The sequence below is a fragment of the Aethina tumida genome, chromosome 7, assembly GCF_024364675.1.
Source record: "Aethina tumida isolate Nest 87 chromosome 7, icAetTumi1.1, whole genome shotgun sequence".
In the NCBI taxonomy this organism is placed as follows: domain Eukaryota; kingdom Metazoa; phylum Arthropoda; class Insecta; order Coleoptera; family Nitidulidae; genus Aethina; species Aethina tumida.
Window position 1 is genome coordinate 9,082,516 of NC_065441.1, and position 27,490 is coordinate 9,110,005.

At 31.0% G+C, this 27,490-nt stretch overlaps 5 protein-coding genes across 7 annotated transcripts; 3 read left to right on the forward strand and 2 right to left on the reverse strand.

The window, feature by feature from the left end:
• The first annotated feature begins 1,200 nt into the window (after nt 1-1,200).
• LOC109597697 (protein giant-like) lies at nt 1,201-2,242 on the forward strand. The gene is made up of 2 exons (XM_020013443.1): nt 1,201-1,245; nt 1,331-2,242. The coding sequence occupies exon 2, from the start codon at nt 1,331-1,333 to the stop codon at nt 2,003-2,005; it is 675 nt and encodes a 224-aa protein (XP_019869002.1). The 5' UTR covers nt 1,201-1,245; the 3' UTR covers nt 2,006-2,242.
• A 3,756-nt stretch (nt 2,243-5,998) lies between these two features.
• On the forward strand, nt 5,999-6,883 carry LOC109597702 (protein giant). The gene is made up of 2 exons (XM_020013449.2): nt 5,999-6,060; nt 6,203-6,883. Exons 1-2 carry the CDS (start codon nt 6,055-6,057, stop codon nt 6,860-6,862), a joined length of 666 nt encoding a protein of 221 aa, XP_019869008.1. The 5' UTR covers nt 5,999-6,054; the 3' UTR covers nt 6,863-6,883.
• A 1,834-nt stretch (nt 6,884-8,717) lies between these two features.
• On the reverse strand, nt 8,718-9,358 carry LOC126266270 (thyrotroph embryonic factor-like). The gene has a single exon (XM_049969936.1). It carries the CDS (start codon nt 9,356-9,358, stop codon nt 8,732-8,734), a length of 627 nt encoding a protein of 208 aa, XP_049825893.1. The 3' UTR covers nt 8,718-8,731.
• Nucleotides 9,359-11,291: 1,933 nt separating this feature from the next.
• LOC126266228 (putative glucosylceramidase 4) lies at nt 11,292-14,115 on the reverse strand. The gene is made up of 8 exons (XM_049969789.1): nt 14,033-14,115; nt 12,646-13,121; nt 12,304-12,591; nt 12,143-12,253; nt 11,948-12,092; nt 11,821-11,879; nt 11,466-11,746; nt 11,292-11,413 (listed from the first exon to the last, which is right to left on the reverse strand). The coding sequence occupies exons 1-8, from the start codon at nt 14,073-14,075 to the stop codon at nt 11,317-11,319; spliced, it is 1,500 nt and encodes a 499-aa protein (XP_049825746.1). The 5' UTR covers nt 14,076-14,115; the 3' UTR covers nt 11,292-11,316.
• A 2,552-nt stretch (nt 14,116-16,667) lies between these two features.
• Nucleotides 16,668-27,268, forward strand: LOC109597716 (transcription factor SPT20 homolog). 3 transcript variants are annotated; one of them, XM_020013464.2, is made up of 16 exons: nt 16,670-17,050; nt 17,192-17,306; nt 17,405-17,599; nt 18,992-19,360; nt 19,423-19,607; nt 19,670-20,006; nt 20,093-20,422; nt 21,944-22,087; nt 22,151-22,274; nt 22,394-22,712; nt 22,803-22,923; nt 22,990-23,184; nt 23,342-23,503; nt 23,611-23,851; nt 23,912-23,998; nt 24,420-27,268. In XM_020013464.2, the coding sequence occupies exons 2-16, from the start codon at nt 17,271-17,273 to the stop codon at nt 24,563-24,565; spliced, it is 2,991 nt and encodes a 996-aa protein (XP_019869023.2). In that variant the 5' UTR covers nt 16,670-17,050; nt 17,192-17,270; the 3' UTR covers nt 24,566-27,268. The 3 variants fall into 3 exon arrangements, with proteins under 3 accessions (XP_049826078.1, XP_019869023.2, XP_049826077.1); XM_049970120.1 differs by having other exon boundaries at nt 16,671-17,050; nt 23,912-24,133; XM_049970121.1 differs by lacking the exon at nt 23,342-23,503 and having other exon boundaries at nt 16,668-17,050; nt 23,912-24,133.
• Nucleotides 27,269-27,490: the final 222 nt, after the last annotated feature.

Genomic DNA, 27,490 nt, shown 5'->3' on the forward strand with positions numbered 1-27,490 from the left:
TTAATGGGAACTCAGTAAATACAGGATCTAGGCCTTATTCCATAATATATCATTTTTCTCCATTTTGGAGGCCTATACCAAAATAAAGGAATTTACCAAATTAAATTAAGAAACTTATTTAACAGATTTTTAATATTCAATTGTCTATTATATCTACAGCATATTAGTAAATTATAAATATATATCAAAATTTGTGTTACATATAATAACTATTTTGTTAATGTCAATATTTAAATCAAAAATATTTGCGGCACCAAGACAAAATTACATAACTTTCAATTTGCTTAATACAAAAATCTCATTATAATTATGGTATACATCTAAACATACTGTAGGTATTACCTAATCATCTTACACATCTAAATAAAAGCATTTTCTGATACCTATTTTATTTATTCATAAATATTGATAGTACTGATTTCTCTTGTATCTGTGTTAAGCCGTTTTACATTTTATTACTCTTTATTGCCCCTTAACTAATGAACCAAAGGAGTAAGAAAATTCACCTGACTTGGAAAGACATCAATCTTCGGCTTAAAAGTTAATAATTCCTGGACTCCAACTTCTGAATAGGGTTAAAAATAATCAGGTAAGTGGCTTGAATAATAATGACATTGATTAAACACAAATCAGATTAATTGCATTATTGACTAAAGCAAAATTGTAATTTATGCAGAATACATCGGCATTTGGTGGTCAAAGGCCAAAATTTGGTTAAATCCTTATTATAAAATTTATTGACAGTAAACATGTTTACGTGTTTGACTCATTAAATGTGTTATGATTAAAAAAAAACTAAAGAGAAAACAATCAAGGAAGACATGAAACTTTTGACAATAAAACATTTGTCCTCGAACGAAGAAAAACTATTTCCATAATAACTGGAATACCAATAAAAACATCCTGTCGATCACTTTCTAACAGTAAACAACCTTTTTGTGGCCCCTAAAAAATTTCGCAAATTTTTACAACAGTCAGGTACCGTTGGACAATTGGCAAATTTAACGGTACCCTTGCGTGCGAATCTTGCCCCCCGTAAGGGACAGTACCGTAAATCCGAGAAGAGTGGGGATTAAGTCTATGGTCATCAAAGGGTTGCTTGTGGGTGACGCCGCTTCCATAAATACGAAAACCACTCAGTTCTTCTTATCAGTCGTGTCTTGTCCATCCACGGTGTAGTTCGGTGCTTGGTGCATCCAAATTTGGTTTTGTGCGTGTTAATTGGATACTTAAAACCACATCAACGTAAGTATATATTTCGTTCTTCGTTTAACAACAAAATAATGTAAAGTATGTGGAACAATTTTTAATGAACTTCTTTATTTTACAGATGAACACTGTACCATTCATGCCCTACAATGCCGCCTTCTACCCCGTATCTTCCAATTACTTCCCAGCCAGCCATGTGGACATCGACGCTCCAATCGATTTAAGTGTTAAAAAAACTTGCACACCGTTCGCGTTCCCACCAACCCAACTGCCCTACATCGAGCCATCAGAATCCTCCGTTTGCCTCAGCCCGAAATCAGTGTCCGACTCCGACGGATCGGAATACTCGGAATCATCCACCGGTGTGTCTTCAGTGGACGTGAAACTTGGTGGACCGAAAGCAGTGAGGCCCTTCAAGGCATTTCCGAAAGATCCGCTAAGTCTCAGCTTGGGAACATCGTTGCCCACACTATGCGACTACAACTCGGACGAGGCTTACGAAGAATTCAGGGAGAAGATGCTGGCCAGGGTGCGCACCAACACGGGAACCAACAAGAACATGAGAAGGAACTCGCAAAGTCAGACGGCGCAAAGCGAAGACCCCAACTACCGGGAGAAAAGGAGGAAGAACAACGAAGCGGCGAAGAGATCGAGGGACGCGAGGAAAGCTAAAGAAGACGAGATCGCGGTCAGATGCGCCTTTCTGGAACAAGAGAACATCAAACTGAAGATGCAGATAAGCTCTGTCGAACAGGAGAACGCCAGGATGAGGATGATGTGCAGTGTCAATAAGTAAATCTTTTGGCTACCTCCTCCATTCTTTTTTGTACTATCGAGAGCTTTATTTTTACGTAAACTTGGAAATCTGTGTTTGGCGGCTCAACTGTGGATTTTCGTATTGGTTTATCACTTTTCTGGTCAATTAGGTTTAATGAATTCATATATTGTATATAAGTATTTATTTTATGTATAGAATAGTTTTAAGAGATGTCATGTGTAACTGTATTTTGTATAGAAATATAATTTATAAAATATAAATAAACTATTAATACTATCTATTTTAGACTTTTTTTAAATAATTACCAAAGATGATAATTGTATAAATTATTTTTATCATATATTTGTTTTATAATACTCAAGATAGGTTAACATAACTTAAACAAAGATTTTTTAAGTATCGATTTAATTATTACGATCCACAAAGTTTCGTTTAAAGTGATCTGTATTATTAGTATTATTTAGTATTTCTTCAGAATGACTTTATTTATGACTTTACATTTGAAAGTTGACATTAAGTTAAAAATTATTGCAAAACTTCAACAAGATAAACTTGACAAAATAACCATATACCTGAAAACATTTTACTTTTGGAAATTTATTTTAGCCTTACACATTACAAAATTACAAATTACAATTACAAAATTGAAGAAGCAAGAAACGTTTATATTTATTGTAAAAATAATATTATCCAGTGTCTCTTATGTTCTTGATGAACTAAATATTATACCTTTAAACAAACACCATTTAACAAATAAAAATTCTGTTTTTGAAAACTTCAATTTATGTCTTCAATTATTGAGTAAAAAGTTTCTTTCTCTGTTGTTTGAAAATAAACCCATTTAATAAAAATAGTTGGAATAAAAACTATTACGTAATTTTCCACAAAAAAACACCTAACAAGTAAAAATTCAATACCTGGAAACTTTGTAATTTACTTTTCCAAACTTATTGCGTTGGACCACCCCCTCGTCAAAGGATTAAACTCTGGTCACCAGAATTTACATAATAACATTCCTGGAAACGGTCTTTGAAACGTCGACAAGCCTTTAGTGCAAACGGCATGCAATTTTCGCAAGATCTTTCTGATCTTAGGGAAAGTTAATGCAACGTTAAGTGACGAACGGCAAAAATTCAATGGGACTAAGACAACCTAAAAACTTCATGAAAATATTGGTATTTTCATTGTTCGATTTCCGGCTTCGGTGAAACTATACCGAATCGAAAAATGGAAAATTTCTAATACATTATCTAATAAATCTGCATAGTAATTTTCAAAAATCTGGTTACTTAAAAATAACTGACCTTCCGTGTTAACGATATCGTTACATAATTTCCAATAACGCAACCAAAAATCATTAGAAAGGCCATTAAAAAATTATTACGGTTTTGTCACGTATGGACCTTAAAAATGTGTTAAAAGTAATTAGGGAAATATTAATTTAATTTTGTCAGTTCTAATAACTAATCATTGTTCGAAGTGTTAACAACAAAACATTAAAATATAATTACGTATTTCCACTAAATGCATAAAAAATACTACGCTTATTTTAAATACAAAAACAAGTTCTCACGAATTTTGCAAAAGGGCTAACAGAAGCCTGAACTGTAAAATGTGTACAGGTTGGCCCAAATCCCACCTCAATGACAAAACTAACGGAACAGCGGTCAGAAAATCCAACAAAAATGAACATGCAAATAAATACAAATAAAGAAATCCAAAACCGTATATAAAGGATTGCTGACAAAAGCGAAGCTTCCCAGGCAATGTATCTTTTTGTGGGACGACCGATAGTGTTGACAAATGTATTTGCCCTATATTATGGCGAAATGTGTGGGAGATTTTTGAAGAACCCTTTAGCGCGTGTCACCTGGCAGTTCAAAATACATATTGTATTGTCGCGTTTTGGTACCATGGGGATTAAGTTTGTCAATTTTCGTTTCCCGTTTCCAAATCCCACAACCACTGACCATTTACAGTTATATTGAAGCTATTTGTTAATGGAGTTGTCTTTTAGAAATTTGTGTGTGAGAATGCCTTACTTAATTATGAAATACTCAAAATGTTTCATATTATTTTATGACATTAATATTATAAACATATAAGTACACAAAACTGCTATTATATACATTTTCAAAATGTGAAACAAAATAGTTTGATATAAACGATTAATTAAATTATAATTATATTATTATTTTATTGAATTTACTAATAAAATCTATATATTTTAAATTCACAGCCCAAACTTTTCTAACAGAATAAATATCTCTCTTCATTAATAATAAATATAATATTAATTTTCAATATTAAAAATTTGAAACAAATTATAAATTTTGAAAAACATGATGATATGATTTTTGCTGTACAAAATATTCTGTGATGACAATTAAACCGTTAATATAAAAACGATAAAATCAATATACCAAATGACTTTTTTTAAAAATCACATCCAAAAGTTAATATAGGTAAATTTAAAATCAAATAATTTAAATAATATATACTATACATCAATTATTTTTTATTGTTACTAACGTTAAAGACTAATTAATTAACTGAACTTAGAAGAGATCAATTTTTTTATTGATACATAAAATTTTAAAAAGATTCAACTATTAGAAATATAATTTTATCTAACACACACTGATCATTTAACTTTAATGACCAAGAAAATTCCATATTATTAACAACAAACGTGTAATGTTTAAACTTAAATTAACTAGTGATTGATATTAGAGGATATCCCCTAAATAACTTTGCTCCACAATAAAAATAATTTTAGTTCACTATTCCTGAGCATATATACCTTTTGTAACAATGCATATCTTATGTTTCCATTCATTGACAAATTAATTGATTGAAATCGACTCTGTGTAGACTGCCATCAGATTTACAATATTACTCTTAAATCATACAAAAAAATATTTTTATTTTTTAATTATATGTAAATTTATTTATTGACAATTTTTACAGTTATATTGATTATAAAAAGAGCCTAAAACTCCGACTTCTGTTTCTTTATTGCACCCTTGCAAATATTGCAATGCTTTAAAAAGAGACGTACCGTTTTCTTCTTTGTACCGTACCTGATATTTTATGGCTAGACTTTTTTAAAATTTGCATTTTAGTGGCGCACTTCAATCTAACAGTACTTTCCAGAATTAGATAGTCAATTTAAATCAGGCGACTAAAAAATGTACCAATAAAACGAAGCCCTTTTTATGACGAATGATTTTCATTTGATTTATTTATGAAGTTGTGCCTTTTCCAACCGCCAAAAGTCATTCAGGTAAATGTTGTACGCAGATTAATTAAGATTAATGTTTGACCAAAATTGCTCTGATATTTTAAACGCATTTAAATTTTATTACACATATTTATATATTTGGAATGGGACGTTAATACCAAGAGGTAAATGTCAATTTAATAATTTTAGAAAATAGTTCCATAGAAATTAATTAATTAATCAATACTTTTTAATGTATTTTTTAAAGATATATTACATTTAATACAATATTTAATATTTCTGAATTCATATAATTTTTAATATATTTCAGTCTATTAAATACTCAATCAAAATTACTATAATTATGTTTTTTAAAAGAAATTATTTCGATTTCTTTGTTTCTTGAAATTTTGACGAGGATAAACATGGAAAAAATTTGTATTACTAACATCGCTAAAAGTTTATTTATTTATTTATTTTAAAATACTTATATCCTGAAATCCAATTAATTAATATTACCGTAAAAATATTTAATTTTTTATAAATAATAATAAAATATTTCCTCAAATATTCAAATTCATTTTCTGCATACAAGCACGTCCTATGTCATAAGACTTCCTGGAAAATGGTGCAGATTTCAAAAATGAGGGTGGGAGGGTGACTTCTTGCAATGCCTGCTCCCCATTGGCCAGAATAAAAGGGTTCTAAGCCAAGTTAGGGAAAACCGTAAATATTCTAATATTTGGAACATTCTATACTTGCGCACAGTAGCATCAATATCAGTTAGTTTTAAATTTAGTCACGCAAGGGTCGTCCAAATTGGTTTACGAAATCATCTGTCACAATGGTCGTAAGTACAAATGTTCATCCATTTAATTAATACTTTATTAATAAATAATAAAAATGTAGTAATATTAAACATTTATTAAAATGTTTTTAATGCTTTTCATTTTTAAGTTATATGTATTGTAAAACGACCGGGTTATTTTCAGTTGGACTTGAGTTCAAAATCAACCTCGGAGTCGTTTCGAAATGCGGAACAAAAAGCGGAAAACGTATTGGACCTGTGCGTGAAGAAAACTACGCCAGAACCCTCCTATCCAGTGGCCACCAATTTGACTATAAAAAGTGAAGTAGATACGACACAGCAAATATCGATAAATTCCCCCCACGAGTCTCCCGTTCCCCAAACAGACATTTACGAAAACAACAACCCCCCCAATCAAGTAATGGACATTACTTCGGTGTCGTCCTCAAAACTGGCACGTCCGTTCAAGGCCTTCCCCAGCGACCCCTCAATCCTTCCGATTTCCTTGACCACACCGCTGGCGATACCCTCGCCCAATTCCGACGAGTACGCGGAATTCCGACAGAAAATGCTGTCGCAGGTGCAATCGAAGAACGGCACCAACAAGAACATGAGAAGAAATTCGCAAAGTGCCAACGCCCAAAACGCAGATCCGACCTACTGGGAGAAGCGGAAGAAAAACAACGAGGCTGCGAAACGTTCAAGGGACGCGAGACGTGCGAAGGAGGATGAAATCGCTGTTCGTTGTGCGTTCTTGGAGAGGGAGAACTTGAATTTGAAATTTAAATTGGCCACGGTCGAAAGTGAGAGAAAAAGATTGCATAGTATGCTGTATAGTTCTTGATTGATTAAGATTGTATATAATTGCAACTCGTGTGAAATATTTTGTGATACTTATATTTAGGTTTAGATGTTATACAAATTTTGAATATGTAAATTGGATTATATCATTCATTACATTTTTTTTTCTTGTACATGTTTTTTAATATTAATAATGATAAATAAATCCTATTAAATGAAGTTCACTTTGATGAAAATGGAAATGCTATAGTATATGTTAAAAATATAAACAAAGAGATTATAATAAATAAATATAATTAATAATAATCATATAATTTAAATTTTTGTTTTCAACTAAGAAATTTAATTAATTATTATTTATTACTTATATTAAATAATAATAATAACATAATTTTAAAATATTAACAACATGACTATAATGAATAAATAAAATAAATATAATAAAATGTTTAATTAAATTATATAACTTAGTTTTTTATGCAACTAAATATTTAATTTATAATATACTATTATTATAGTATATTATATAATTATTTATTATTAGTTAATTGTATAATTTATACTATAACTGTATTGTACTATTTTTTTGTTTTCATATATAAGGCTGTCAACTTAATACACATATTATTTAATTAATGATCATAAAATAAAAAATGTTTATATGAAGTATATGATTTTTAAAAAAAATGCGGAAGCGGCATCTATCCTTCTTCTTTAAAAATACTTTTACAAATAATTAGAATGCTCTTTTATTATATTAAAAATTATCTTCTTATCAAGAAACTAACTCTACTGGTTCATAGATGGCGACAAACTAATATTATTATCAAAATTAAACAGCCGAAATAAAATTTACAGATTTCTGTTTTAACTTGTTAACGAAACTGTCCCACAATAAAATCAATAATTAAAAATTAAATATTAAAAACTCCTTTGCATTAATATCAAAAATTTTAAGAAAAAAATTTGTTAAAAGCTTTAAATAAAATATTGTTGAATCGTTGATATTAGCCATGACAAACTTTCAAACCATTTCCATGAAGAAGATTAAATACTGTGGATTTCCTCTGAGTGAAAAGGTAACTTTTCTGATTCCAGATATGAAGTTTATTATTATAACTTTGCATATTCAAGAACTTTTTCTATATTTTAACTATTGAAGAAAAAGCTTTAAAAATAAATGCTAATATGAAAACAGAAGCAACTACGTCCATGTTTTATAAATTAGTATAATAGGACTAAAGGAAGTTTTGGATAACTTCTGTTTAATTTAATAAGTTCCAGACTATGCGAAGTAGAAGCAGGAAATTTATATCCACCATCTAATTTCAAATCTTATCAAACAGATTTAATAATCTTTTTTATCAGAAAATGGAACTCAAATATTTTTGACTGAGTATAAAAATTTTCTATATAAACCCAGGATATATATAAAGATAGAATATTGCATCTCAATGCTATATAATTTTTATATTATTATATATTATATTTACACCTTATAACAAAAACGATTTTCTGAAAAAGACTCTGCTTTCGTATTCGAAATTTAATCAAAAATGACCTGCCGAAGATATTATCTAAATATATCAAGTATTAAGCAAAATGCATATTCTTCTCTGTGATTCTGTGGAAATTAAATTCAAATATATTTTGGCATACATATACTAAAAATGTGTTAAGCAAATTTTGAAGAAGGAAAGTTAGTTTAAATATAGTTATAGTGATAATAAATTTACGTACCTATCACCAATTTCCGTTTTTTTATAAAAAAAAACAATTGCATATTTTTAAAAAATATAATTAAAATCACAAACATAACTGTATAAAAATATTGTTGTAAAATAAAACTGTATAAATAAAAACATATGAATATAACAAAGATAAATAAACTATTTTTTACTAAATTCTGCGTCTACCTATACATCATGTTGTGCAACCTCTCACGTTCGCTTTCTAACGTGGCAATTTTAATTTTGAGATGCAGATTTTCCCTTTCCAAAAACGCACACCTTATGGCGATCTCGTCCTCCTTCGCTTTCCTGGCGTCCCTCGACCGTTTCGCGGCCTCATTGTTTCTCTTCCTCCTCTCCAAATACTCCGGATCGCTGGACTGACTAGAAGTGGCCCGTCTCATGTTCCTGTTCACCGAATTGGCTTTCGCCTGTTGCTTCATCTTTTCCCTGAATTCGGCGTAAGCCTCGTCCGAGTTTTTCGCCAAGATTGTTTCCGTCGGCAGTGCCATCGACAAACCAGCCGGATCCTTGTTGTACATTTTGAAAGGTCTGGGTGATTCCTGATTGTCCAGGTTGGACGAGCCGGAATCGGATTCGTTGTTAGACTTGGGACTGCTCGTGGTGGACGATGTTTGCTCCGTGTGTTGGTTGTCGTAATGGAAAGGCACTATTGGCGGTCGTCCCACGTATAAAACGCTGTCCAACAGTGGAGGCATATGAAAGGGGTGGGCTGCTTGGTATGGAAAATATCCTGGGTGTGATGCCAGCAAAGATGCGGCAGCAAATGTGGAAGCATTTGAATTCATCTGGAAAAAAATATATAAATTAGTTAAAGATTCACAAAATATTTTTACTATAATATCCTAAATATAATTAATACACCACTTACTTTTATTTATCACAATAGAACAGAGTTACCGAAAACAACTTAAAAAAACCAACTTATGGAAGTTTATGGACGAAGAGATGAAATGGTACTGATGGATAAAACTGAAATGATACAATTTAAACGCAATTTTGGATATTACCTGATATCCCTACTTTTTGAGGCAGAAGTACCGCTACATAAACAGGCAAATATTGCGCAATTTGAAATTCAAACTGCCCTTATAATAAAACATCATAAACCCAACCGCTAAAAAATTTGCGAACTTTAGGAAGAAAATTGCACAATACCTGGGACAACAATGGTTTACAATTGAGATGGTGTTGTAAACGGTTTATTGTAGGAAGAGGATAAACAAACACAGACGTAAGACAATAACCTTATTTACTATTTAAAATCTTAAATGGGCATCTGGAATTCTTTTTATATTATTTAAAAAAGTAAACGCTTTTAAAATTTCTAAAATAAAATATATATATATAATATTATCTATATACATTCACATTTTTCTCTTTTCTTGCAATTTTTTCCGAGATCTTTATAAATTAAAAAATATCTAATATTTCTCTATTTCTGAAACATAAGTTAAAAAATAGCAATATTTTAATATTCTGATTTCAAAAGTATTTAATTAACCTAATTTCAGTAACGAACTTACATCGGAAGTAAGGCGGAAATGGTTTATAATAATATCATTGTAATAAAAAGGATTAAGAAATTATAGTTAAAGTGTAAATGAATTTATTAGGTCACAATATTTAATTATTGAATTATTATGTCGGCCCTTTTGAAGTTTAAGGAACGCAATAAAACTATTTTTGCTGTTTTTAAGATTGTATAATTGTTGATAAATAATATAAATAAATAAGTTTTTATAGTACTTTTTACATACTATCATTAGTTATTGTTGTTGTTTAATTTAATATAAGTATATAGTTTTAAAAGTAAAAGAAATAATTATTTAACATATAACAATTTATATTCAACCTAGTGTAGTTTAATGTACTTTTTTAATTCTCTAGTATCTTTTCTTTAGTCATTCATAATAATTAAATTCGATGAATAATATTATTGTTTTGTTAAGCCAAGATTATTTTATTAAAAATCTTATTATTACTTTATTATTTTTTGAAATTTTAGAAAATGTTAAGGCGACAGTTGCCTAATAAAATAATGGTGACTGTTTAATATTCAGTCTAACGGGATAATATATCTGTGTCCACAATAACAATAAACCGTATAATTTCGCAAATTGCTCCCCAAATTGCGCAACACAATTTCCCAGGTAACTACCGGAATTCAACCTTATCACGAGCCATCCCTTTTGTCCTGAAAATATTGCGCAACTACCCTTATTAAATATTCATTTTAAATATGCCGAACATTTTAAAGGCACGTAAACTATTTTACAACTGTTTTATTTTTTAATATTACTTAATATACATCGAATCACATCTTAACTTATATTATAACATTTATATTTTTTAAACTGATTTGAGCTGTAATCAAGTTATGTAATAATTTAAATTAATTAATTGTTGCTTAAGTAAGCACTACCAATTAAATTAGTACATAAATCATTTGTGTTATTTTTGATTTGTAATAAATTTATTGATTTTGTACGAAATAATTATGTAAGGAATCCTTAAAGTAAATAATTGGATTACATATCCAGTATCACTGGGAATAGAATTGATAAAGGAATAATTTTTATTATTTTTAATAATAATTAAATATTGTAGGTATATAAATTCATATTTAATAAAACACAATGTTTTTAAAAACTTTTTATTTATGAATATGCATAGAATCACAATCTTGGTTTATATTATTGTCTCATTTAAATGAAATCTTTATTTCTTAAATACTTCTAATTAACTACTGAAATAAAATAGTATTTATAGATTTAGATTGAATGATATGAACAATATCTCCTTGATGTGTCGTTATATGAATCGTTGTTTCAGAAGGACCCCTATAAAACAGTCGTTAACAAATAATTTAAATTAATACAATTTAGCACCTACCCGTTATAAAAAATTACTGCGATAACATTATCTGGTCTCTTAAAAGCTATTGCATTCACGTTTGCAGTTCTATGCAGAAACGTCGTTTCAATACGAACTGATCCTGGTCGGATAAATTTAGAAAAATGACCAAGCGCATAGTAAATTGGCAATTTGTAGAACTGGCCAGATGTAGAGTTGATCATTATCGCTGCATCTAAAGGATTCAAAAGGGTTGGGCCGCCGTTTTCATTTAGGACCATGTTCCAATCTACCCAACCAACAGAATTGTGTTGTAAATCCTAAAAAACATATTAATTTTTATTTTTTATTAAAAAATTAAACTTGGTTAACTTGATTTGGAAGTGACACTTACAAAAATTATACTTTCAATATAACCTTCAGCCCTTGTCCAATTTCCTATGGATACTGGACCTACAAATAGCAAATATAACAATTTCCCGTTAAATAAATTTACATGTGTCTAAAATGTACGTATTTACCATAACATGCTTCTGTAGCCAACAAAAATAAATCCTTTTTACTGGACTTCGTGTATTCCAAAAAGGAATTCGGATAATAAGTGTCCCAATAAAAATGTATGGCCACACCATCAGCATATTTTATTGTCTCATCATTTTCTAGTTGCTAAAAAACGATCTTTCAATTGAATCTAAAAGCTTTTCTTACCTGGTTACCAAAGGAAGAAATGGTAATGTAAATCTATTATCATCGTGTAGCATAATTTTCAAATACCGAAACGGGGAATTCCTTATTGTTGGACCTAAATAATTACCAACCCATTTGTTCTAAAATATCCATGACAAATTATCTGTTTGGCACGAAATTAAAAATTTACCATTTGGTGTGGATAAAAGCCCAACCAGTTTAGACCTTGTGCGAAAAAAGGATAGATTCCATCCAGCGGTTCGTTTTGTGTAGTCATACCCCAAAAGTGTATGCCTTGCTTGGAGTACTCTTCAAAAAACCTTAAATAGTAATTTGCCCACGCTTGATAAAATTCCTCCTTCAGCATGGTAACTCCGGTGAAATTATTGGTCTTCATCCAAGCCGGCACCGTCCACGAACTAGCAAATAGCTCCAACTGATTCCTAGTCAGTTCCAAAGCTTTTTTTATCAAAGGTATCTAACAATAAAATTAGTCTAGATGATTTCCATTAGTGAAAAAAGCAATGTAAACCTTTATATCTGTATCCTCAGGTTGCAGTTTGAAGTGGGTCATCTCCAAATCGTTTCCGTAATCGTCGGCATAAGTGTATTGTCTTTTAGAAAAATCCGTACCGGCAATTGGGACCCTGCATAGGCTGTATCTCACACCGTCATCCCCAAATAAACTGTTAAGCAACAGTTTTTGTGCCCGTTTCGGAAGTGCGTTCACACTGATGCCTGTTGAATCAGTGAAAGCCCCACCGAACCCAACAATAGTTTGATAAGTCGTTTCGGGATTGACTGAAATGTAATTTTCCGCGGCAGCATGTTGATTTTCCAATAACTCCCCCAGCGACGATGAGAAACCCAGTTTCTTCTCGCTGGTGGTGTAGATTTGATATGAGCCGGGGGAAAGAGTCAATTTTTCAATGGAGTCACAGTATTTTGAATCGCAGATACACACTTTTCCTGCCTCCGTCTTTAACTCGCGACATTCTCTACAAAAACCTGGAATCAAACAGTAAAACTCTTCTAATAGTAGAAAAAGAATATAAAAGAAAATGTCATAAATGTTGTTTTCAAGTGTTTAGGTTCCTATTAATTAATCATTCAAACAATGCGGTATTCAATAAAATAAATGAAGTAAATACTGCATTTAATTTTAGTTACATATAAGGAATTTCTACTATAACTCAATAAATATTAGATCAACAAGTTTTTAATTTGCTGTAAGCGTTCAAATCAAGGAAATTATGTGGTACTCAAAAAAATATTTCCTCATTTCCTTAACCGATGCATTTATTCGATAAATAGAGCGTTAAGTGAGCGTTGCAATGTCAATAACTAATGCACGTGAAAAAGGTGAGATGAAATGTTAACTTACATAATGTTACAGCAATTTTCATTTATCGTTATGAATTAGATTGTGTTCCTTGAGAATGTGTTTAATAGCTAGAACACTTGTTTAAATTGTTGGTGTATTAAATCATTTTGGAATTATTACAAGTTTACATTATTAGTAATTTATAAAAGGATATTTGTTATTTGTTACAGTTTTACAAAACTTTGTAAAAACTATTAAAAGTCAAAGGAGATCTAGCTCTTCTTTATCACTTTTTATTATAATGGTAGATACAGCTCAAATAAATTAAATGCCTCGTCATGTAATATGTCAATACAAATATTGAATAATTATATTTGCCAATATTTTAAAATAAAATAGTTAAAAAAATATCTTGTCAAGAAATGCACATTAAAACTCTAGTCAAAAATATTATAAAAATGATTTATTTTTTAACCAGAAACAAAAGAGAAGTATTGAGATATTTATTACCTTATAAACGTCCCAACTGGTACACTTTACCATTACATCATCACATGTTATTTACAAATCACTAAATGGCATAATCATCACTTACCTAAAACTAGAAGAAAAGATGCAATTATCACTTTACACAGCATCACGGGTGGAACCTGTTACAGTAAGAAATACAAATCTAACAGCGCACGTTATGAATCAGTGAAAGTGGCCTAGTAGTATCACTACCCGATTTGTTTTTTATTTTGTACGGATTTATCGGAATCACTGTTTTGCTAGATCATTTAATGTTTGTAAATACGAATTAATTAATATCCATATTTACTTTAAATAAAACTTAAATTAATTTTTATTCAATTAACATATATTTAATAAAAAGTAATAATATTACTTAAATTAAGGCATGGATTTAAAATACGTGTTACAAATTATATTTATTAAAATACCAATCTAATTAATTATGACAGATTCATATTTATCGATAGTTGCTATAAAACCATTAATAAAATATTTCTCTTTATTAAAATAATTAATAAATAATATCTTGTCACAATTACTTTTTTGAATTTTACTATTTATTTTAAATCACCCTTTCTTAATTGGGTACAAATTAATTAAATTCATAGTTGGTGATATTTTGTGTAAAAACGGTTTTATTTAAATAATATATTAAAATATTTAAGATGTAATATTTTTTAAATTAAACAACACATTTAGAAATGTCGCATATTAAAGAAGTATCAGTAATAAAAAGTTCAAAAAGTTGTTTGTTTGGATATAATTGAAAATTAAACACACAAATCTAGTAATAATTCTTTATTTTGATATTGTTAACATTCAAAATAATAAGAACTTCAGATCCAAATTTATTATGGTACCAATAAACGCTTTCCATTTCATCAATTTTTTCGCACTACGCTCATTAATAAATCAGCCTTTTTGGCCAATTCTTCCAAAGGTAAATTTTTGTAATTTGCTAATTCAGATTGGATATTCGGTGGAAGGCGGCTGAACCACACATCCTGCACAATTTCTTCGAAGGATACTGAAATGGCGTAACGGCGAAGGTGACGGAGGAACTGTGACGGCTTCTTGGCACCCATTTCTTCGAACTCGATACGATGCTTAATGATCTCCAATTTTAATTTTTCGTATGGACGGTCAGGCATTGATATCATAATGCCACGCACCCTGGACAAAACTTGCTGGTTCAGTACGAAAGACACTAAAAAAACTTTATCTTCCTCCTCTTTGATGCGGTGACTTCTAAAAGTACGTTCCACCATATCAAACCATAATTCTGGTTGGTTTGGTTTATACGGTGGTAATTTAACTTTATTCAGTATATTCACAGATGCCATTTTCTGTCTTGTTGCTTCTTCGCCTCTTTAATGAAAGGTGTGTGTACTTACTTATTTCCCTGTTCTTTACTCTTCTTGTGTATCAGAATGGGAACCAGGTACTAACAACAGGATTAACGGTAATATTTGAAAACTTTCGAAGAACACTAGGTATAAGAAAGTCCTCATGTAATTTTGAATTAAAACGTTTGTTTACGTTTATTCAAATTGTTATCTATCAAAATATCTGATCGCAAATTTAAAAGGCTTTTTATTTTAATTATAATTTTTAAACTTATGTAAAATACCCATTTATTTTTATTAATCTAAATATGCTAAAAATAAATTATTTGTATATGTGTGAATATTTTTATTTTAATTGACAGAATTGACAGGAAATATACATACGTATAAATTAGGATTTTAGGCAACACTGAATGCACATTCTAATCGTCTAACAATAAGTTTCAATGATCTGCAAACGTGTTCCATAATCTCTCTAGTAAAACAAACAAACAAACAAAAATTTTTTGTTAAATTTATTCGATATAATATTTAATTAGTTTAGAAAACATTAATCAAAAATTTTTAATTATATTTAAAAAAATAAAATTGTTTTAAATTTTCAACGTATCAAGTAATACTTTAATTTATACGTATATTAATTTATATAAAACAAAACGATTAATCAAATAATAATATTAAAATATAAAATATATATGTTTAATCAATATTATTTAAAAATTATATTATTTATAAAATAAACAACTTGGAATATATTGTGAATCTCATTATGTAATAGAAAATAATCTTATATATGATAACACGTTAATTTTAACATTACAAACTTAATTACATATTGGTTCTATAATATTACATTTATCGATTGTCAAAAATAATGATAATTAAATACATATTTAAATTACAATAATAGTAAACATTCATTTTTAAATTGAGCATAAAATAATATTCTTATTTTTATCTATTTATGTTTCATATTTCACCTCACCTGGTTTATTTTTTTAAAATTTGATTTTAAGATATTTTTACTATTTTACTTCATTAAAATATTTACATAACAATATTATAATACATAACTACTGTGCGGTTATTTTATTATAACAAACTAGTAACACCACGTATATTTAAAAATAATTTGGATTTAATTTATTTTAAATTAATCAACAATAAAAATATTTTAACTAATCTACCATTTGAAGTTATCTACAAATGACGAAGTACGGAAAATGGCCACTTGTTATTTTCAAGATTATGACCCGATTTAACGTAATAATACTATTAATTATAATAAAATTTTCAGTATAAATCTAATATTAAAATACGAAAAATTTAAATATACACAGATGCGACATAATAAACCAATAAATGAGAATAATTGTGGGATTTCAAAGTCTTCCGCCAAATCACCAATGCAATTGTTATTGGTCACGTCAAATTTACCGATAGAGGTCCGTCATGGCCCCCAGTATGTTTGTAAACTGGGGTTTTCTATAATTTCATCAAAAAACAAAAGTTTCAGCTTATCATTTATTTAATAACAATTCTGGAATCATTATTTCAGTGCAATCCGGTTTCAGCGTAAAATTATTCACTCTATGTGTTCGATGTATTTATGTTTGAGTGACAATAGGGGTTAGGTTTACCCTTGCAGCCTTATTGAAATCGCAAGGTTCCAGTGTGCTTGCAAAACGAGACGATTGCAGTATGTAGTTGAATAGAACTGATGTTTTTGTACATTTATAAATAAATAGCAAAACGTGAGTAATTTTAATGTCATACTGTGTTTACATGACCTACTAAGTTAAGGGATGAAATTTATTTAACTGCCCTCAAACGCACAAATGGAACCGTCCGATCGAACTGACGACGTTCTAAATGGGCCTGTTGCTTTGTTTCAGATGTTCTTGACTGATTTTTTTATATTCACATGGAACTAACATGACATTGGCTGAATGTTGATACTGAGAGACTCTAACGATGCAAAGCCTGGAGGCAGCATGTGACGAGGGTGAAGTATGTAAAAATCCGTTTTCAATATAAAATAGAATTTTAACAAAGCAGAAATGATACTTGCATGTGTAAATGGTCACTGACATTTTGATTCTTTACAGCGTACAATTAAAAAACTGAAAACAAACCGTTCCTCCTTGCCCCTGCTTCAAACCCAGGAAGAGCCAGAAGTATCAGAAACATCAGAAGAAACAGAAGAAACAGATGAAACTGAAAAGAATGAGACCAACCAAAAGTCAATATTCACAAAATTATATGAACTCTACAGTGAACTAGAAGAACAATCTGAAGGAAGCGTAAATATCCTTTTTTATTTTGTTTTTCTTTGTAGTTTTTTAGTACTTGAGTGTTTCTTTTTCAGATTTACTTGAAGGTCCATATATTTCTCTTTTTATTAAAGCTAAAGTAGAAGTCTGAATGTATTCTACATTTTTTATATTTATTTATGGAAATAGTTTTTTTTTTTAATTATGACCTAAATCATATTTTCTAAATACTAAGTGACAATCTATATATTTCAATACTGTTTTGTATTCAACAGTAGTTACAGAAATATTGCATATTCAAATAATGATTTCATTTGATATATATTGATTAATTAAATTTATTGAAATACTAATTATGTATTTAGACAAATATGTACAAAATAAACAACCATACTGATTTAATAATGCTATTACCAATGAATTATTTAATTTTTAAAGAAGTAGTATTCCTCAGAGGCAAGTTAATTCAAATCAAATTAAAAATTAAATGAATTTAATGAAATTTGACATTTTTACTTTTATAGATTTTAATTTACTTCTAAATCTTAATTTATAAAATTGAATAAAAAATATACAAAAGACTGTCAGTTTAAAGGATTATATAAATTCAGTATTTCATTTTGATTAACGACACAAGTCTATATTTAAATGTCATAGAATTTGATTATAAATATAAATATCCTTTTATTAAAATTCATATATATATATATATATATATATATATACGTCATTTTCTAATGAATGAAAAAAATATTAATATTTTAGGTACAAAAAGCCTAAAAAATAAATTGTTTCTCTACCCTCAGTGATTAATTATCGGAAAATATTTTTCAGTTATTAAAATAAATGAATCAAAAATATTATATATCATAATAAAAAATTGAAGAATTTCAATTATTTCAGCTAAATTGTTAGAAATATAATATAAATAAGAATTTTATAATTTAATACTTCAAACTAAAAATTTTAATTTAAAGATATAATTAAATTGTAAATGATGGGTGTTAATAAATGTATGGAGGCATCTAGAAATTTAATTTACTAATATTTGAAAAACTGTATTTATATAAAACTTGAAGAAGGAACGTTGTAAATTAAAAATATGTGTATTGTTTATTGAAACTAGATATAACCTCTGTTTTCATTTTATTCTTTCTGAGAAATTTCTTTAGTATGTTTATCAATTTAAAATATATCTATTGTTAAATTGTCGATAAGACGGTTTAGTTGTCATGCATATTATGTTTCCTTTGTTTATTAAAATTGATATTTTCAGTATTTTGAAAGTTATAATATTTTCATATTAATACATGCGTATTTTTTTGTCACGTATTTATAAGTTCAGCTTCAGTTATTGCTTAATAATATTTCTGCCATCTCTCATCAGTGACACATATTAATTAATAATTTATTCATTTTCAGCGGATAAAAGACAGCTCAAATCTGTTAGACAAACTTGTAGCGAGAGAAAGACTGAACACATTAATTCTAAATCTGTACCCCGGCAACAAAGGATATTCCCTGGCGGTAAGAGCGAGTCCACGAACCGCCGACGCCCCCGACGATACTGCCAATATAATTGAATCAGCACAGTGGCCTTACGAGAAGGACGAGCTTCTCATGTATATTAACAATGAAGAGCTTCCCCCGTTTCTTGCGAAAGATTTGGAGACAGAATGCAGTTACCTCTTTTACAATGGCTGTATCATAGCGGAAGTTAGGGACTATCGCCAAGCCTACCCTCATTTCAAGTGTGATATACACCATGTTCTACTCAGGCCTACACTCAGAGTAAGTTTATCTATTTCCATTTGACCAATTATATGGTGGAATTTTATTTTTTTCTTACACAGAGTCTTCTTGCTGACATAAACAATATCGTGGATGAGACTGGCGATTGGGGGAACGAGGACAGGGATCAATTGGAAAGCCAACTCCTACTAGCCAACTCACCAAACTTGTGTTTAGAACCAAATAGTTTAATTAGTTACAAAGTAAATCAAATCAATAGGACAAGGCAAATGTGGAACACGCACAGGTTAGTGTAGAGTACTAATCCAAAACATTATCCAGTAAATTTAACAATTGTTTATGTTTAAGGTTTAGGCGGGCCGCCCGCAAATTCTCTCAAGTAACGGTTAACCGAAAACGGAAATTGGACCAGTTCACACACCGCCACGGTCTTGAGCTTTTCGACTTTCTGACACGGACGAGGGCACGAGCTCCACGGACACCGTCGACGAGTGGGGCGACCACTTCGGGCGCCTCGTCGTCGCAGACGTTGTCGTCGGCCGCGTCCACGTCGACGAGCAGGCGGACGCCCCGACACGAAGACCTGATCAGACCTGTGCCGGTGCCCAATTTGGATCTGCCGCCCATAGCGGCGCCAAGCGGTGGCGTGGTCATCAACGAGTTCAAGGCTTATCCCAGGATAAAGGCATGTGATCAATTTCTTCCTCATTATTTTATACATAGGAGGGTTTTTAAGTTTCTTGATTTGTAACATTGGATTTGGGATTGTAGGAGACGGACGATTGTCTGCCGCAGCCGGTCGAAGAGTACACTTTGGAGACCGACATGCCGTCGAAGGAGAACGGCAAGCCACGAGTCTATCACATAAAGCTGTCGATATTGCAGCGTCCCTCCAATTCGGAGTTTCTGGGCGAGCTGTATTTGGACCGTGATCACAGACGGAACGAAAGGAACGGGGTGGCGTGTCGGTTCTCGCTCGGGTCGAGGAACAACGCGAACCGTTACATACACCAGTTCACGGACATTTTCACGGAGAGTGGCAGGAAATCGGTGCGGATACGATGCACGCGGGGGCCGTACAAAGAACTTGCGCAGCAACAGGTAATTAAGACGTCATCCTTGAAGCTGACGTTTGTTATACACCAATTAATTTTTGTCAACGTGCATTCATTTGTTATTGGACAACATTTCTAAATTTAGTATTTCTAACATTAACTGCAGATATTCAAGTAATTCTTGTTAATCTTTAAAATCCAATGTTTTTGCCTTTAATTGTCTAAATGTTGTTTTTAATAAAAATAAATTATATTTCATGCAAAGAACTCAGTACCTATAATTTTCAAAGTAAGTATTACTCGGAAATTTATCCGATTTATTTTCGTATCGAATACATATTTAGATTTATTCAAATACAAATTTATTTCCACCATTGTGTTATTAATTAATATAATTATGTTTTGCTGCCATTTTTTATTTTTAATTTGCTTGAGGATTATGTGGAAAAGGTTTGTGTTTGATAGTACCACATTACTTTTGCTTTTAAATATATAAAATGCAATATTAAGTACTGCTACAAATATAAATTACAGAACAACTTTTACGAAATGTTTCAATGGATTATTTCATATGATTTTATTACAATTTTCTTTATTAACAAACGTTGATAACTATTAGGTTTCGTTAATTGTGCATAATATAAAGCAACTATATTTTCCAATGAATATAAGCCACAAAAATATTATTTTATTGTAGACTCAATAACGTTTTAACAAAAAATTAGAAGGATGATTTAAAATAAATAAAACTAAAGTACAAAGTTCTAAATGTTACATTTACTTTTCGGAATAAAATAGCTTCAAATATAACTAATATTTCTGAATTAAAATATATTCTGTATTGATTAATTTATTATAAATTTTTATTTCTAAGAATGTATAATTATTTTCGGAAATCATAATAAACAAATTAAAACTCATCTTTAATAAAAATTAATATTCTGCTTAATACCTTAAACCCTTTTTTCCAATTTATATATCTTTAAATTTTAATCTTTAAAGTTTGTAAAATAATATATAAGAAAGAAGTATTACAATATTCAATTTTATTACAAAATTATTATTTAATGGTGAACATTTTAATGGAAATAAGAAAAGTATTAGTATTACAAATTTAATTTAATTTAAAATTATTCATTTATTAAAGTGTTATTAACATTATGCAATAGCACAATATTGAATCATAGTAAAATTTTAAATTCTCTTTATATAAAATGCACAGTTGTATAATTATTTGTAAATAACGAGTATAAAATGATAGAAATAAATAAAAATAATCTTAATGAAAAAATACATTTAGTAGATGGCCCTAATTTCCTGTTTTAGAATATAATTTATATTGCATGTGACGTAGATCTATTTTTATATGTATTTATAACTCTTGAGTATGAAATTATCAAAATATATACGCTAATAAATGTCTAAAGATAAAAGCTTTATTTTAGAATAGCCGCAAAATAAAAAAGCCTAAATAATTGGTCCAATGACCACAATTTAAAATTGTTTGCATGATTTACAAATTCTTGTCAACGTTCTTCTAACGAACAACGTTAAATATTTCTTTTAGATGCAAGCACAGACAAATTTGGTACAGCAACAGTTGAACCAGATTGGTCAGAATGTGCAGGGTCAATCGCCAATAGTCAACGGGGGCATCAGCCTAGTACAACAAAACCAGCAAACCACTCACAACATTAACGTTCCCATTTTGGTAAGAAACCGATCGTTAAACGCGATTAATACAAATAATGAGATGTTCGTCTCGTCGGTGCAGCAGAACCAGCTGCAGGGAGGGACGACGCCGGCGAAAGTTACGCAGCAGGTGTCCAATCAGGAATTGGAGATCAGTGCGCTGGCGCAAAAGCTCATGAACTCGGCAAAACAGTTTCAAGCCGCTGGTAAGGATTTGTTGACAAAATATAATAATCGAGTCAAAATATAACACTGAGCAATTTAAAAAAGTAAAAAAAATGTTCAGATTCTCTCAATCTCATAAAAGTGTATAATAATCTTACAGCGAACGCAAAACATCAACAGCAACAGCAGCAACAACAGAAACTGACCTCAGGCAGCAGCAACGCGGCTATTATCAACCTGTTGAACAGTTCCACAACCGGCGGTGCTGGCAGCGAGGCGACCAGCGCCGCGGTCGCGAGCGCCATAGGCGCCCAGCCGCAACAACAGACGGCTACAGTAACGACGACGTCGCTGCTGCCGCAGCAGCTGCAGGCCGTCAACCAGAAACTGATGGCGGCCGCGGCGCGTAAAATGACGATACCCAGTGCCCGTGTCTTAAACCACGCCGGCAATTTGATCGCCATCAACAACAATAGCAGGTAAATTCATTGTTCAGCTTCTATAATACATTTATTGTATTTTTACAATTATTTACTATTAATTTTTAATATTTCTATCATTCGTTTCAGACTGAATTTGGCAGATCTTAACTCACAGATTACTGGCAGGCAACAGCCACAAACTATCACTTTAACGTCGGTCAATAGCGGCGGTACTTTTACGAATTATACGACGGTTCCAGTAAAGCAGGTAAAATTATTTTGAATTTATTTATCCAAGCATTAGTTGTATACGGTTAATTGTTGATGTGTTTAGGTGCTCAACCAGCGGATAGTTACGAGCAATACGGCGGCAGCTTCAGCTTCAGGCGGTGCCGGCGACAACAAATCACTAAGCGCACTACTTGTTGGTACGCCGGCCGCCGACCATCCCGACATCGCTAGTCCCAACACCAACTCGCTCCTTATCGAAAAACTGGCGGGGGCGTCGGGAAACACATCCTCGTTTCAGGTATATTTGTTGTTTCAAATGAAATAACTTTATATAATAGGAACAAAAGTTTAAAACAATAGCAACAATATCAACACATTTCTCAGTCGTGCATGATTCAGTTAAGATATAATTTGAACGTTAAAATAAGTGCTGACTATTTTACTCTCGTTAAAAGGGTACCACACATTACATACAAAGTCCAAAGGGCGGACAACAGTTCATGGTGCAATCGCCCAAAGGGCAACAAACTGTTTTGACACCACTGTCTAGTCCTCCGCCACAGAACTCAAACACCATCAACGTTCAAAGCCTCAATTTTGCTCAATTACCATTACAGGTAAGTCGGAAAGCATAAAGGATAGTAGTAATTTAGAATGAAACGAAATATATAAAAAGTTGTAAACGAAGAAAGAAGGAGAAGTGTCAATTATAAAATTTACTTAGGTACAGCTACCGGGGTTCGCGCAGTCGATCTCGACGACGGGGACGACGTCAGGCGCGGCCGCCACCAATCTCCAGGGAGCGACGGCCGGTCCCACCAGCCTCCTGGTGTCAATGCCGGGGGCCGTGACTACTGCCGCGGCGTCCTCGAACACCGTAGCGCAGGGAGGCGGCGCTCAGACCATGAACTCGCTGGTCGGCTCGCCGACCGTCGTTTTGGCGAACGCCGCCTCGCCTAATTTAGGTATGCATACGCTAATAACCGGGACCGGTCCATACAAATTGTTAAATTTTTGTTGTTTAGCTCTGCTGGTGACGACGGGCGTTAAGGGATTGGGACAGCAGGGAATACGCGCCGCTGGAACCGCCCAGACGGTCACCCTATCACCAGGTGGGCAACCATTCCAGCTAATAACGCCGCTGCAGCGGGCCAGACCGCAGCACCACGGTGGGCAGGGCACCGCCACTGCCCGCACCATCCAACGAACCACGCCGATCACCATCAAAATGGCCACGACCAACGCAAGTCAGTTGACAGATTTGCCATTAAATTTAGATAACTGACAGAGAAGAAGCTTAAATTAAACTCAAGATGAATAATTCTCTTTCTTTTACAGTTTTTGCAGTCAGTAAACTCAAAGAGATTAAAGATTAAATAATAAGTCAATGAAAGTCATGCATGCATATATTTATTATATATTTTTTTGTTGTTTTTTATAATTATTTAAATTTTATCCAGTCTTGCATAATTTAACTGTGATATATAAAGTTCCCGCAAGAAGCTTTTTGAAAACGTAACCGATTTACTTCAGATACGGTACAAGTACCAGGAAGTCCAGCGTTGTCAAGCCAACTACAGAAGCAAATGCACATGCAGCAGTATCAGCAGATGTGCCTCAGCCAGCAAGCCAACATGAGCAAGTTAAGAAGAAGACCCAACGGCTCCGAACCTCAGTGATTCAGTTTCGCGGTCTTGTTTTTAGTAGTTAAACTCCCATGTGTGCGGGTCACCTCCCCCATTTCTTGTTTCGTGTCACCTTAGGTCGAGATCGCAGCCGTCACTAGCAGTACTCTATTATCAATGTTGCTTCGATTGGGAACGGTCGAAAATTGCTTCGATTTTATTTTAGCATTCAAGTTTTATTATACTTTGTACATATTTTATTTATACAATTTTAAAACTTAATTATTTGACTATGTTGCAATGTAGACATTCATTTTGGTTGTGAGATATTGTGGATTGGAAAGATTCTGCATTTTAAGAAAGCTCGATATTTCTGAACAATATTTGTGTTTTGATTTATAAAGGACTGCCATTGCCTTGCGTTAACTTGTAGTTTGCGAAGTTTCTATCACTGATAAAAACATTGCAATCTACAAATTAACGTAAAACAATGGAAGTCATTAATAAATTTAATCATCGTGAATCTTTGTTGTGAAAATTTAAACATATATTTAACAGAAAATATATTATTTGTGTAATTATACTGTTAATTTAAAATTGTATTAATAATAACGTGATTGTAATTGATTTTTCACACGTTATTATATTTATATTGGAATTTCTTTTTATTTTGCTTTAGTAGAAATTATGATCAATTGATTGTTTAAATTGCATTAGATTGTATTTCATATAAGTGCATTTTAACAAAAGCCACCTGCTTATTCTTTTACACAAAAACATGAACTACTTCACTTATCTTTGTAAATTGATGCAAATCTTTCTGATTTACTCCTGGTATAAAATTAAATTATATATTATGATAACTAACGCTTACAGGAATCAAATAAATCAGAGAAAATGATATACATTTTATAAACTTCCATAAGTTTCTACTCACTTCTAGTTTATTTAGTTACAGTAAGCGTCTCCTATTTTGCATATGAATTTTAATTGTCTATTTTTACCTACTTTTTATAAAAATGCAATTTTATTTTTATATCAATTTTCGATCCGTAACTTTTCCAATACTTTACAAAATAGTAATTAAGTAAATGGTCAGTCGACGGCTGTGATTCAGACAAATGTATTAACACATTACATTGATACTAGTCTATTTTTGTCTATCCTGTTAGAACTTTACTTTTAAGGTATTGTTAACTTGTATGAAAACTGCCGAGCATCATGTGCAAAAAAACATCAAGAACTCGTTAATTTTTAGTGCTAAACTATTTGTGTATATGGTTATAAAAAAATTCATAACAGACAATCACCACGCAAAAATAATCCTAACATGAAGCTAATCAAAAAGTGAAGGTCCACGTTTTGAACATGTTATGAAGTTCCTCAGGTATTTATGGTTTAGAGAATACGTTGCTTTCGGTGAATACCGGACTAATGTAAGTATTATTGTATATAGAATTTAGTTAGAATGGACATTTTTTATATACTCTCCTGTGTCAACACATCTATTTTTGTTTTGTCAAGCGAAATATGCACTATTTCGTATCCAATTGAATACTTCCTATAACATAAATAATTGTAAATAGCATATACAGTGTGGAGGCCTAGATTACTGATTTTTTGTCTGTTATGGGTACATCATATATGCTGTTTATTTTGTTGGATTTTAAAAGACTACGGGCTATGGTCAGACTGCTTCTACCAATATTGTTTTTGTGCATGTTTGTAGAAACGGCAGACCAAACTGAAAATAATACATAGTCGGCGGCACTTACATCTCTGTAATTTAACCATTTGACTTGCTAAAAATACGTGTTCTTTTTACAAGTGCCGTTGGATATCCGCAATAAACCTTGATCGACCTTTCGATTAGTAAAAGTCGATGAAGGGAGATAATCTGATCTCAAAAAGCTGCGTTACATTTGCACAATTGTTCCTGGAATTTTCATGTTACATTGTAATGCCGGTGCCAAACTCAATTGGTTACCTCACCCATTGTCTGCTCGTATTTTTGTATCGTGGTGCGTGACGGCTTCTATAAATTGATGTTGCATAATACACAGTCCTATGTAAATTAAATGTTTACCCGCTGTTCGGTCGTCCCACGTCACCTCACGTTTTTCTTTTGCAAAACAGTACAAATTAATTTTATGGTGTTGAAACAAGTGAAAAAAAAACAATTATGTGTATTTGTAATTGAAGCAGTTTCTAGTTTTAAAACTTGTTTAGTTTTGTTATATGTTGTATATAATAGACAAGTGTTATTTTTTAATTTATTGATCATCGAACAACTACAGTTGGGGTTAAGGATTTTCGACGCAACATTTACTTTTTAATCTTAAAATTAGTCTTTTAGTTTAGTGCTAAATTTAATTATTTAATAAAATAATCTGTAGTTTTATTTACAGGTATTAATTAAAGTAATTTTCGGACAAATAGGGCAGTAAAAGTTGCGTGGAAAATGTGAAACCTTGTATAAAATATCACTAAGTGCATTAGCAATATTTTTTAATATACAAAATGCATTAGGATTGTTTTGAGGTTCTATATCTACAATTGTCCACTTTTTATATAATTATTTAATAGTTAATACTCTTGTACAGTGTTTTGTATTAAATTTTGTTACAGAAATTTTGAATTTTACCACAATTACAGATATAAAACCCTTTTAAAAACAAATTGTATCTAAAATTGTACGATAAACATTGTAAATACTTTTTTTATGTAATCATTATTATAGTTATTATTTATATATTATCTATGAGTCTATTTTTTTACTCATAATTCTAAGTGGTTGTGTATATGTCATTTCTTATTTATTTCTTCCTTTGCTCATATTGAAAATATAATTGTTTTTTACTAATTGTGCCAAATAATATCCAACAGGCAAAAAAATTGTTACAAAAACAATAAATTCTTATAATTTTTTTTTAATTCTTATTTATGTATCAGTGATAAAACAACGATAGATTACTATTT

What these genes read in the sequence shown, in the direction of transcription:
- LOC109597716 (XM_049970120.1), top strand. Translation starts at nt 17,271, where the DNA reads ATGCAAAGCCTGGAGGCAGCATGTGACGAGGGTGAA. An exon ending in CAAATGTGGAACACGCACAG is followed by an intron (nt 19,608 to 19,669) that starts GTTAGTGTAGAG and finishes TTTATGTTTAAG; the next exon opens with GTTTAGGCGGGCCGCCCGCA. An exon ending in AATGGCCACGACCAACGCAA is followed by an intron (nt 24,134 to 24,419) that starts GTCAGTTGACAG and finishes GATTTACTTCAG; the next exon opens with ATACGGTACAAGTACCAGGA.
- LOC109597697 (XM_020013443.1), top strand. Translation starts at nt 1,331, where the DNA reads ATGAACACTGTACCATTCATGCCCTACAATGCCGCCTTCTACCCCGTA.
- LOC126266270 (XM_049969936.1), bottom strand. Translation starts at nt 9,358, where the DNA reads ATGAATTCAAATGCTTCCACATTTGCTGCCGCATCTTTGCTGGCATCA.
- LOC126266228 (XM_049969789.1), bottom strand. Translation starts at nt 14,075, where the DNA reads ATGCTGTGTAAAGTGATAATTGCATCTTTTCTTCTAGTTTTAG. An exon ending in GCTTTTATCCACACCAAATG is followed by an intron (nt 12,254 to 12,303) that starts GTAAATTTTTAA and finishes TGGATATTTTAG; the next exon opens with AACAAATGGGTTGGTAATTA. An exon ending in ATATTGAAAGTATAATTTTT is followed by an intron (nt 11,747 to 11,820) that starts GTAAGTGTCACT and finishes TATGTTTTTTAG; the next exon opens with GATTTACAACACAATTCTGT.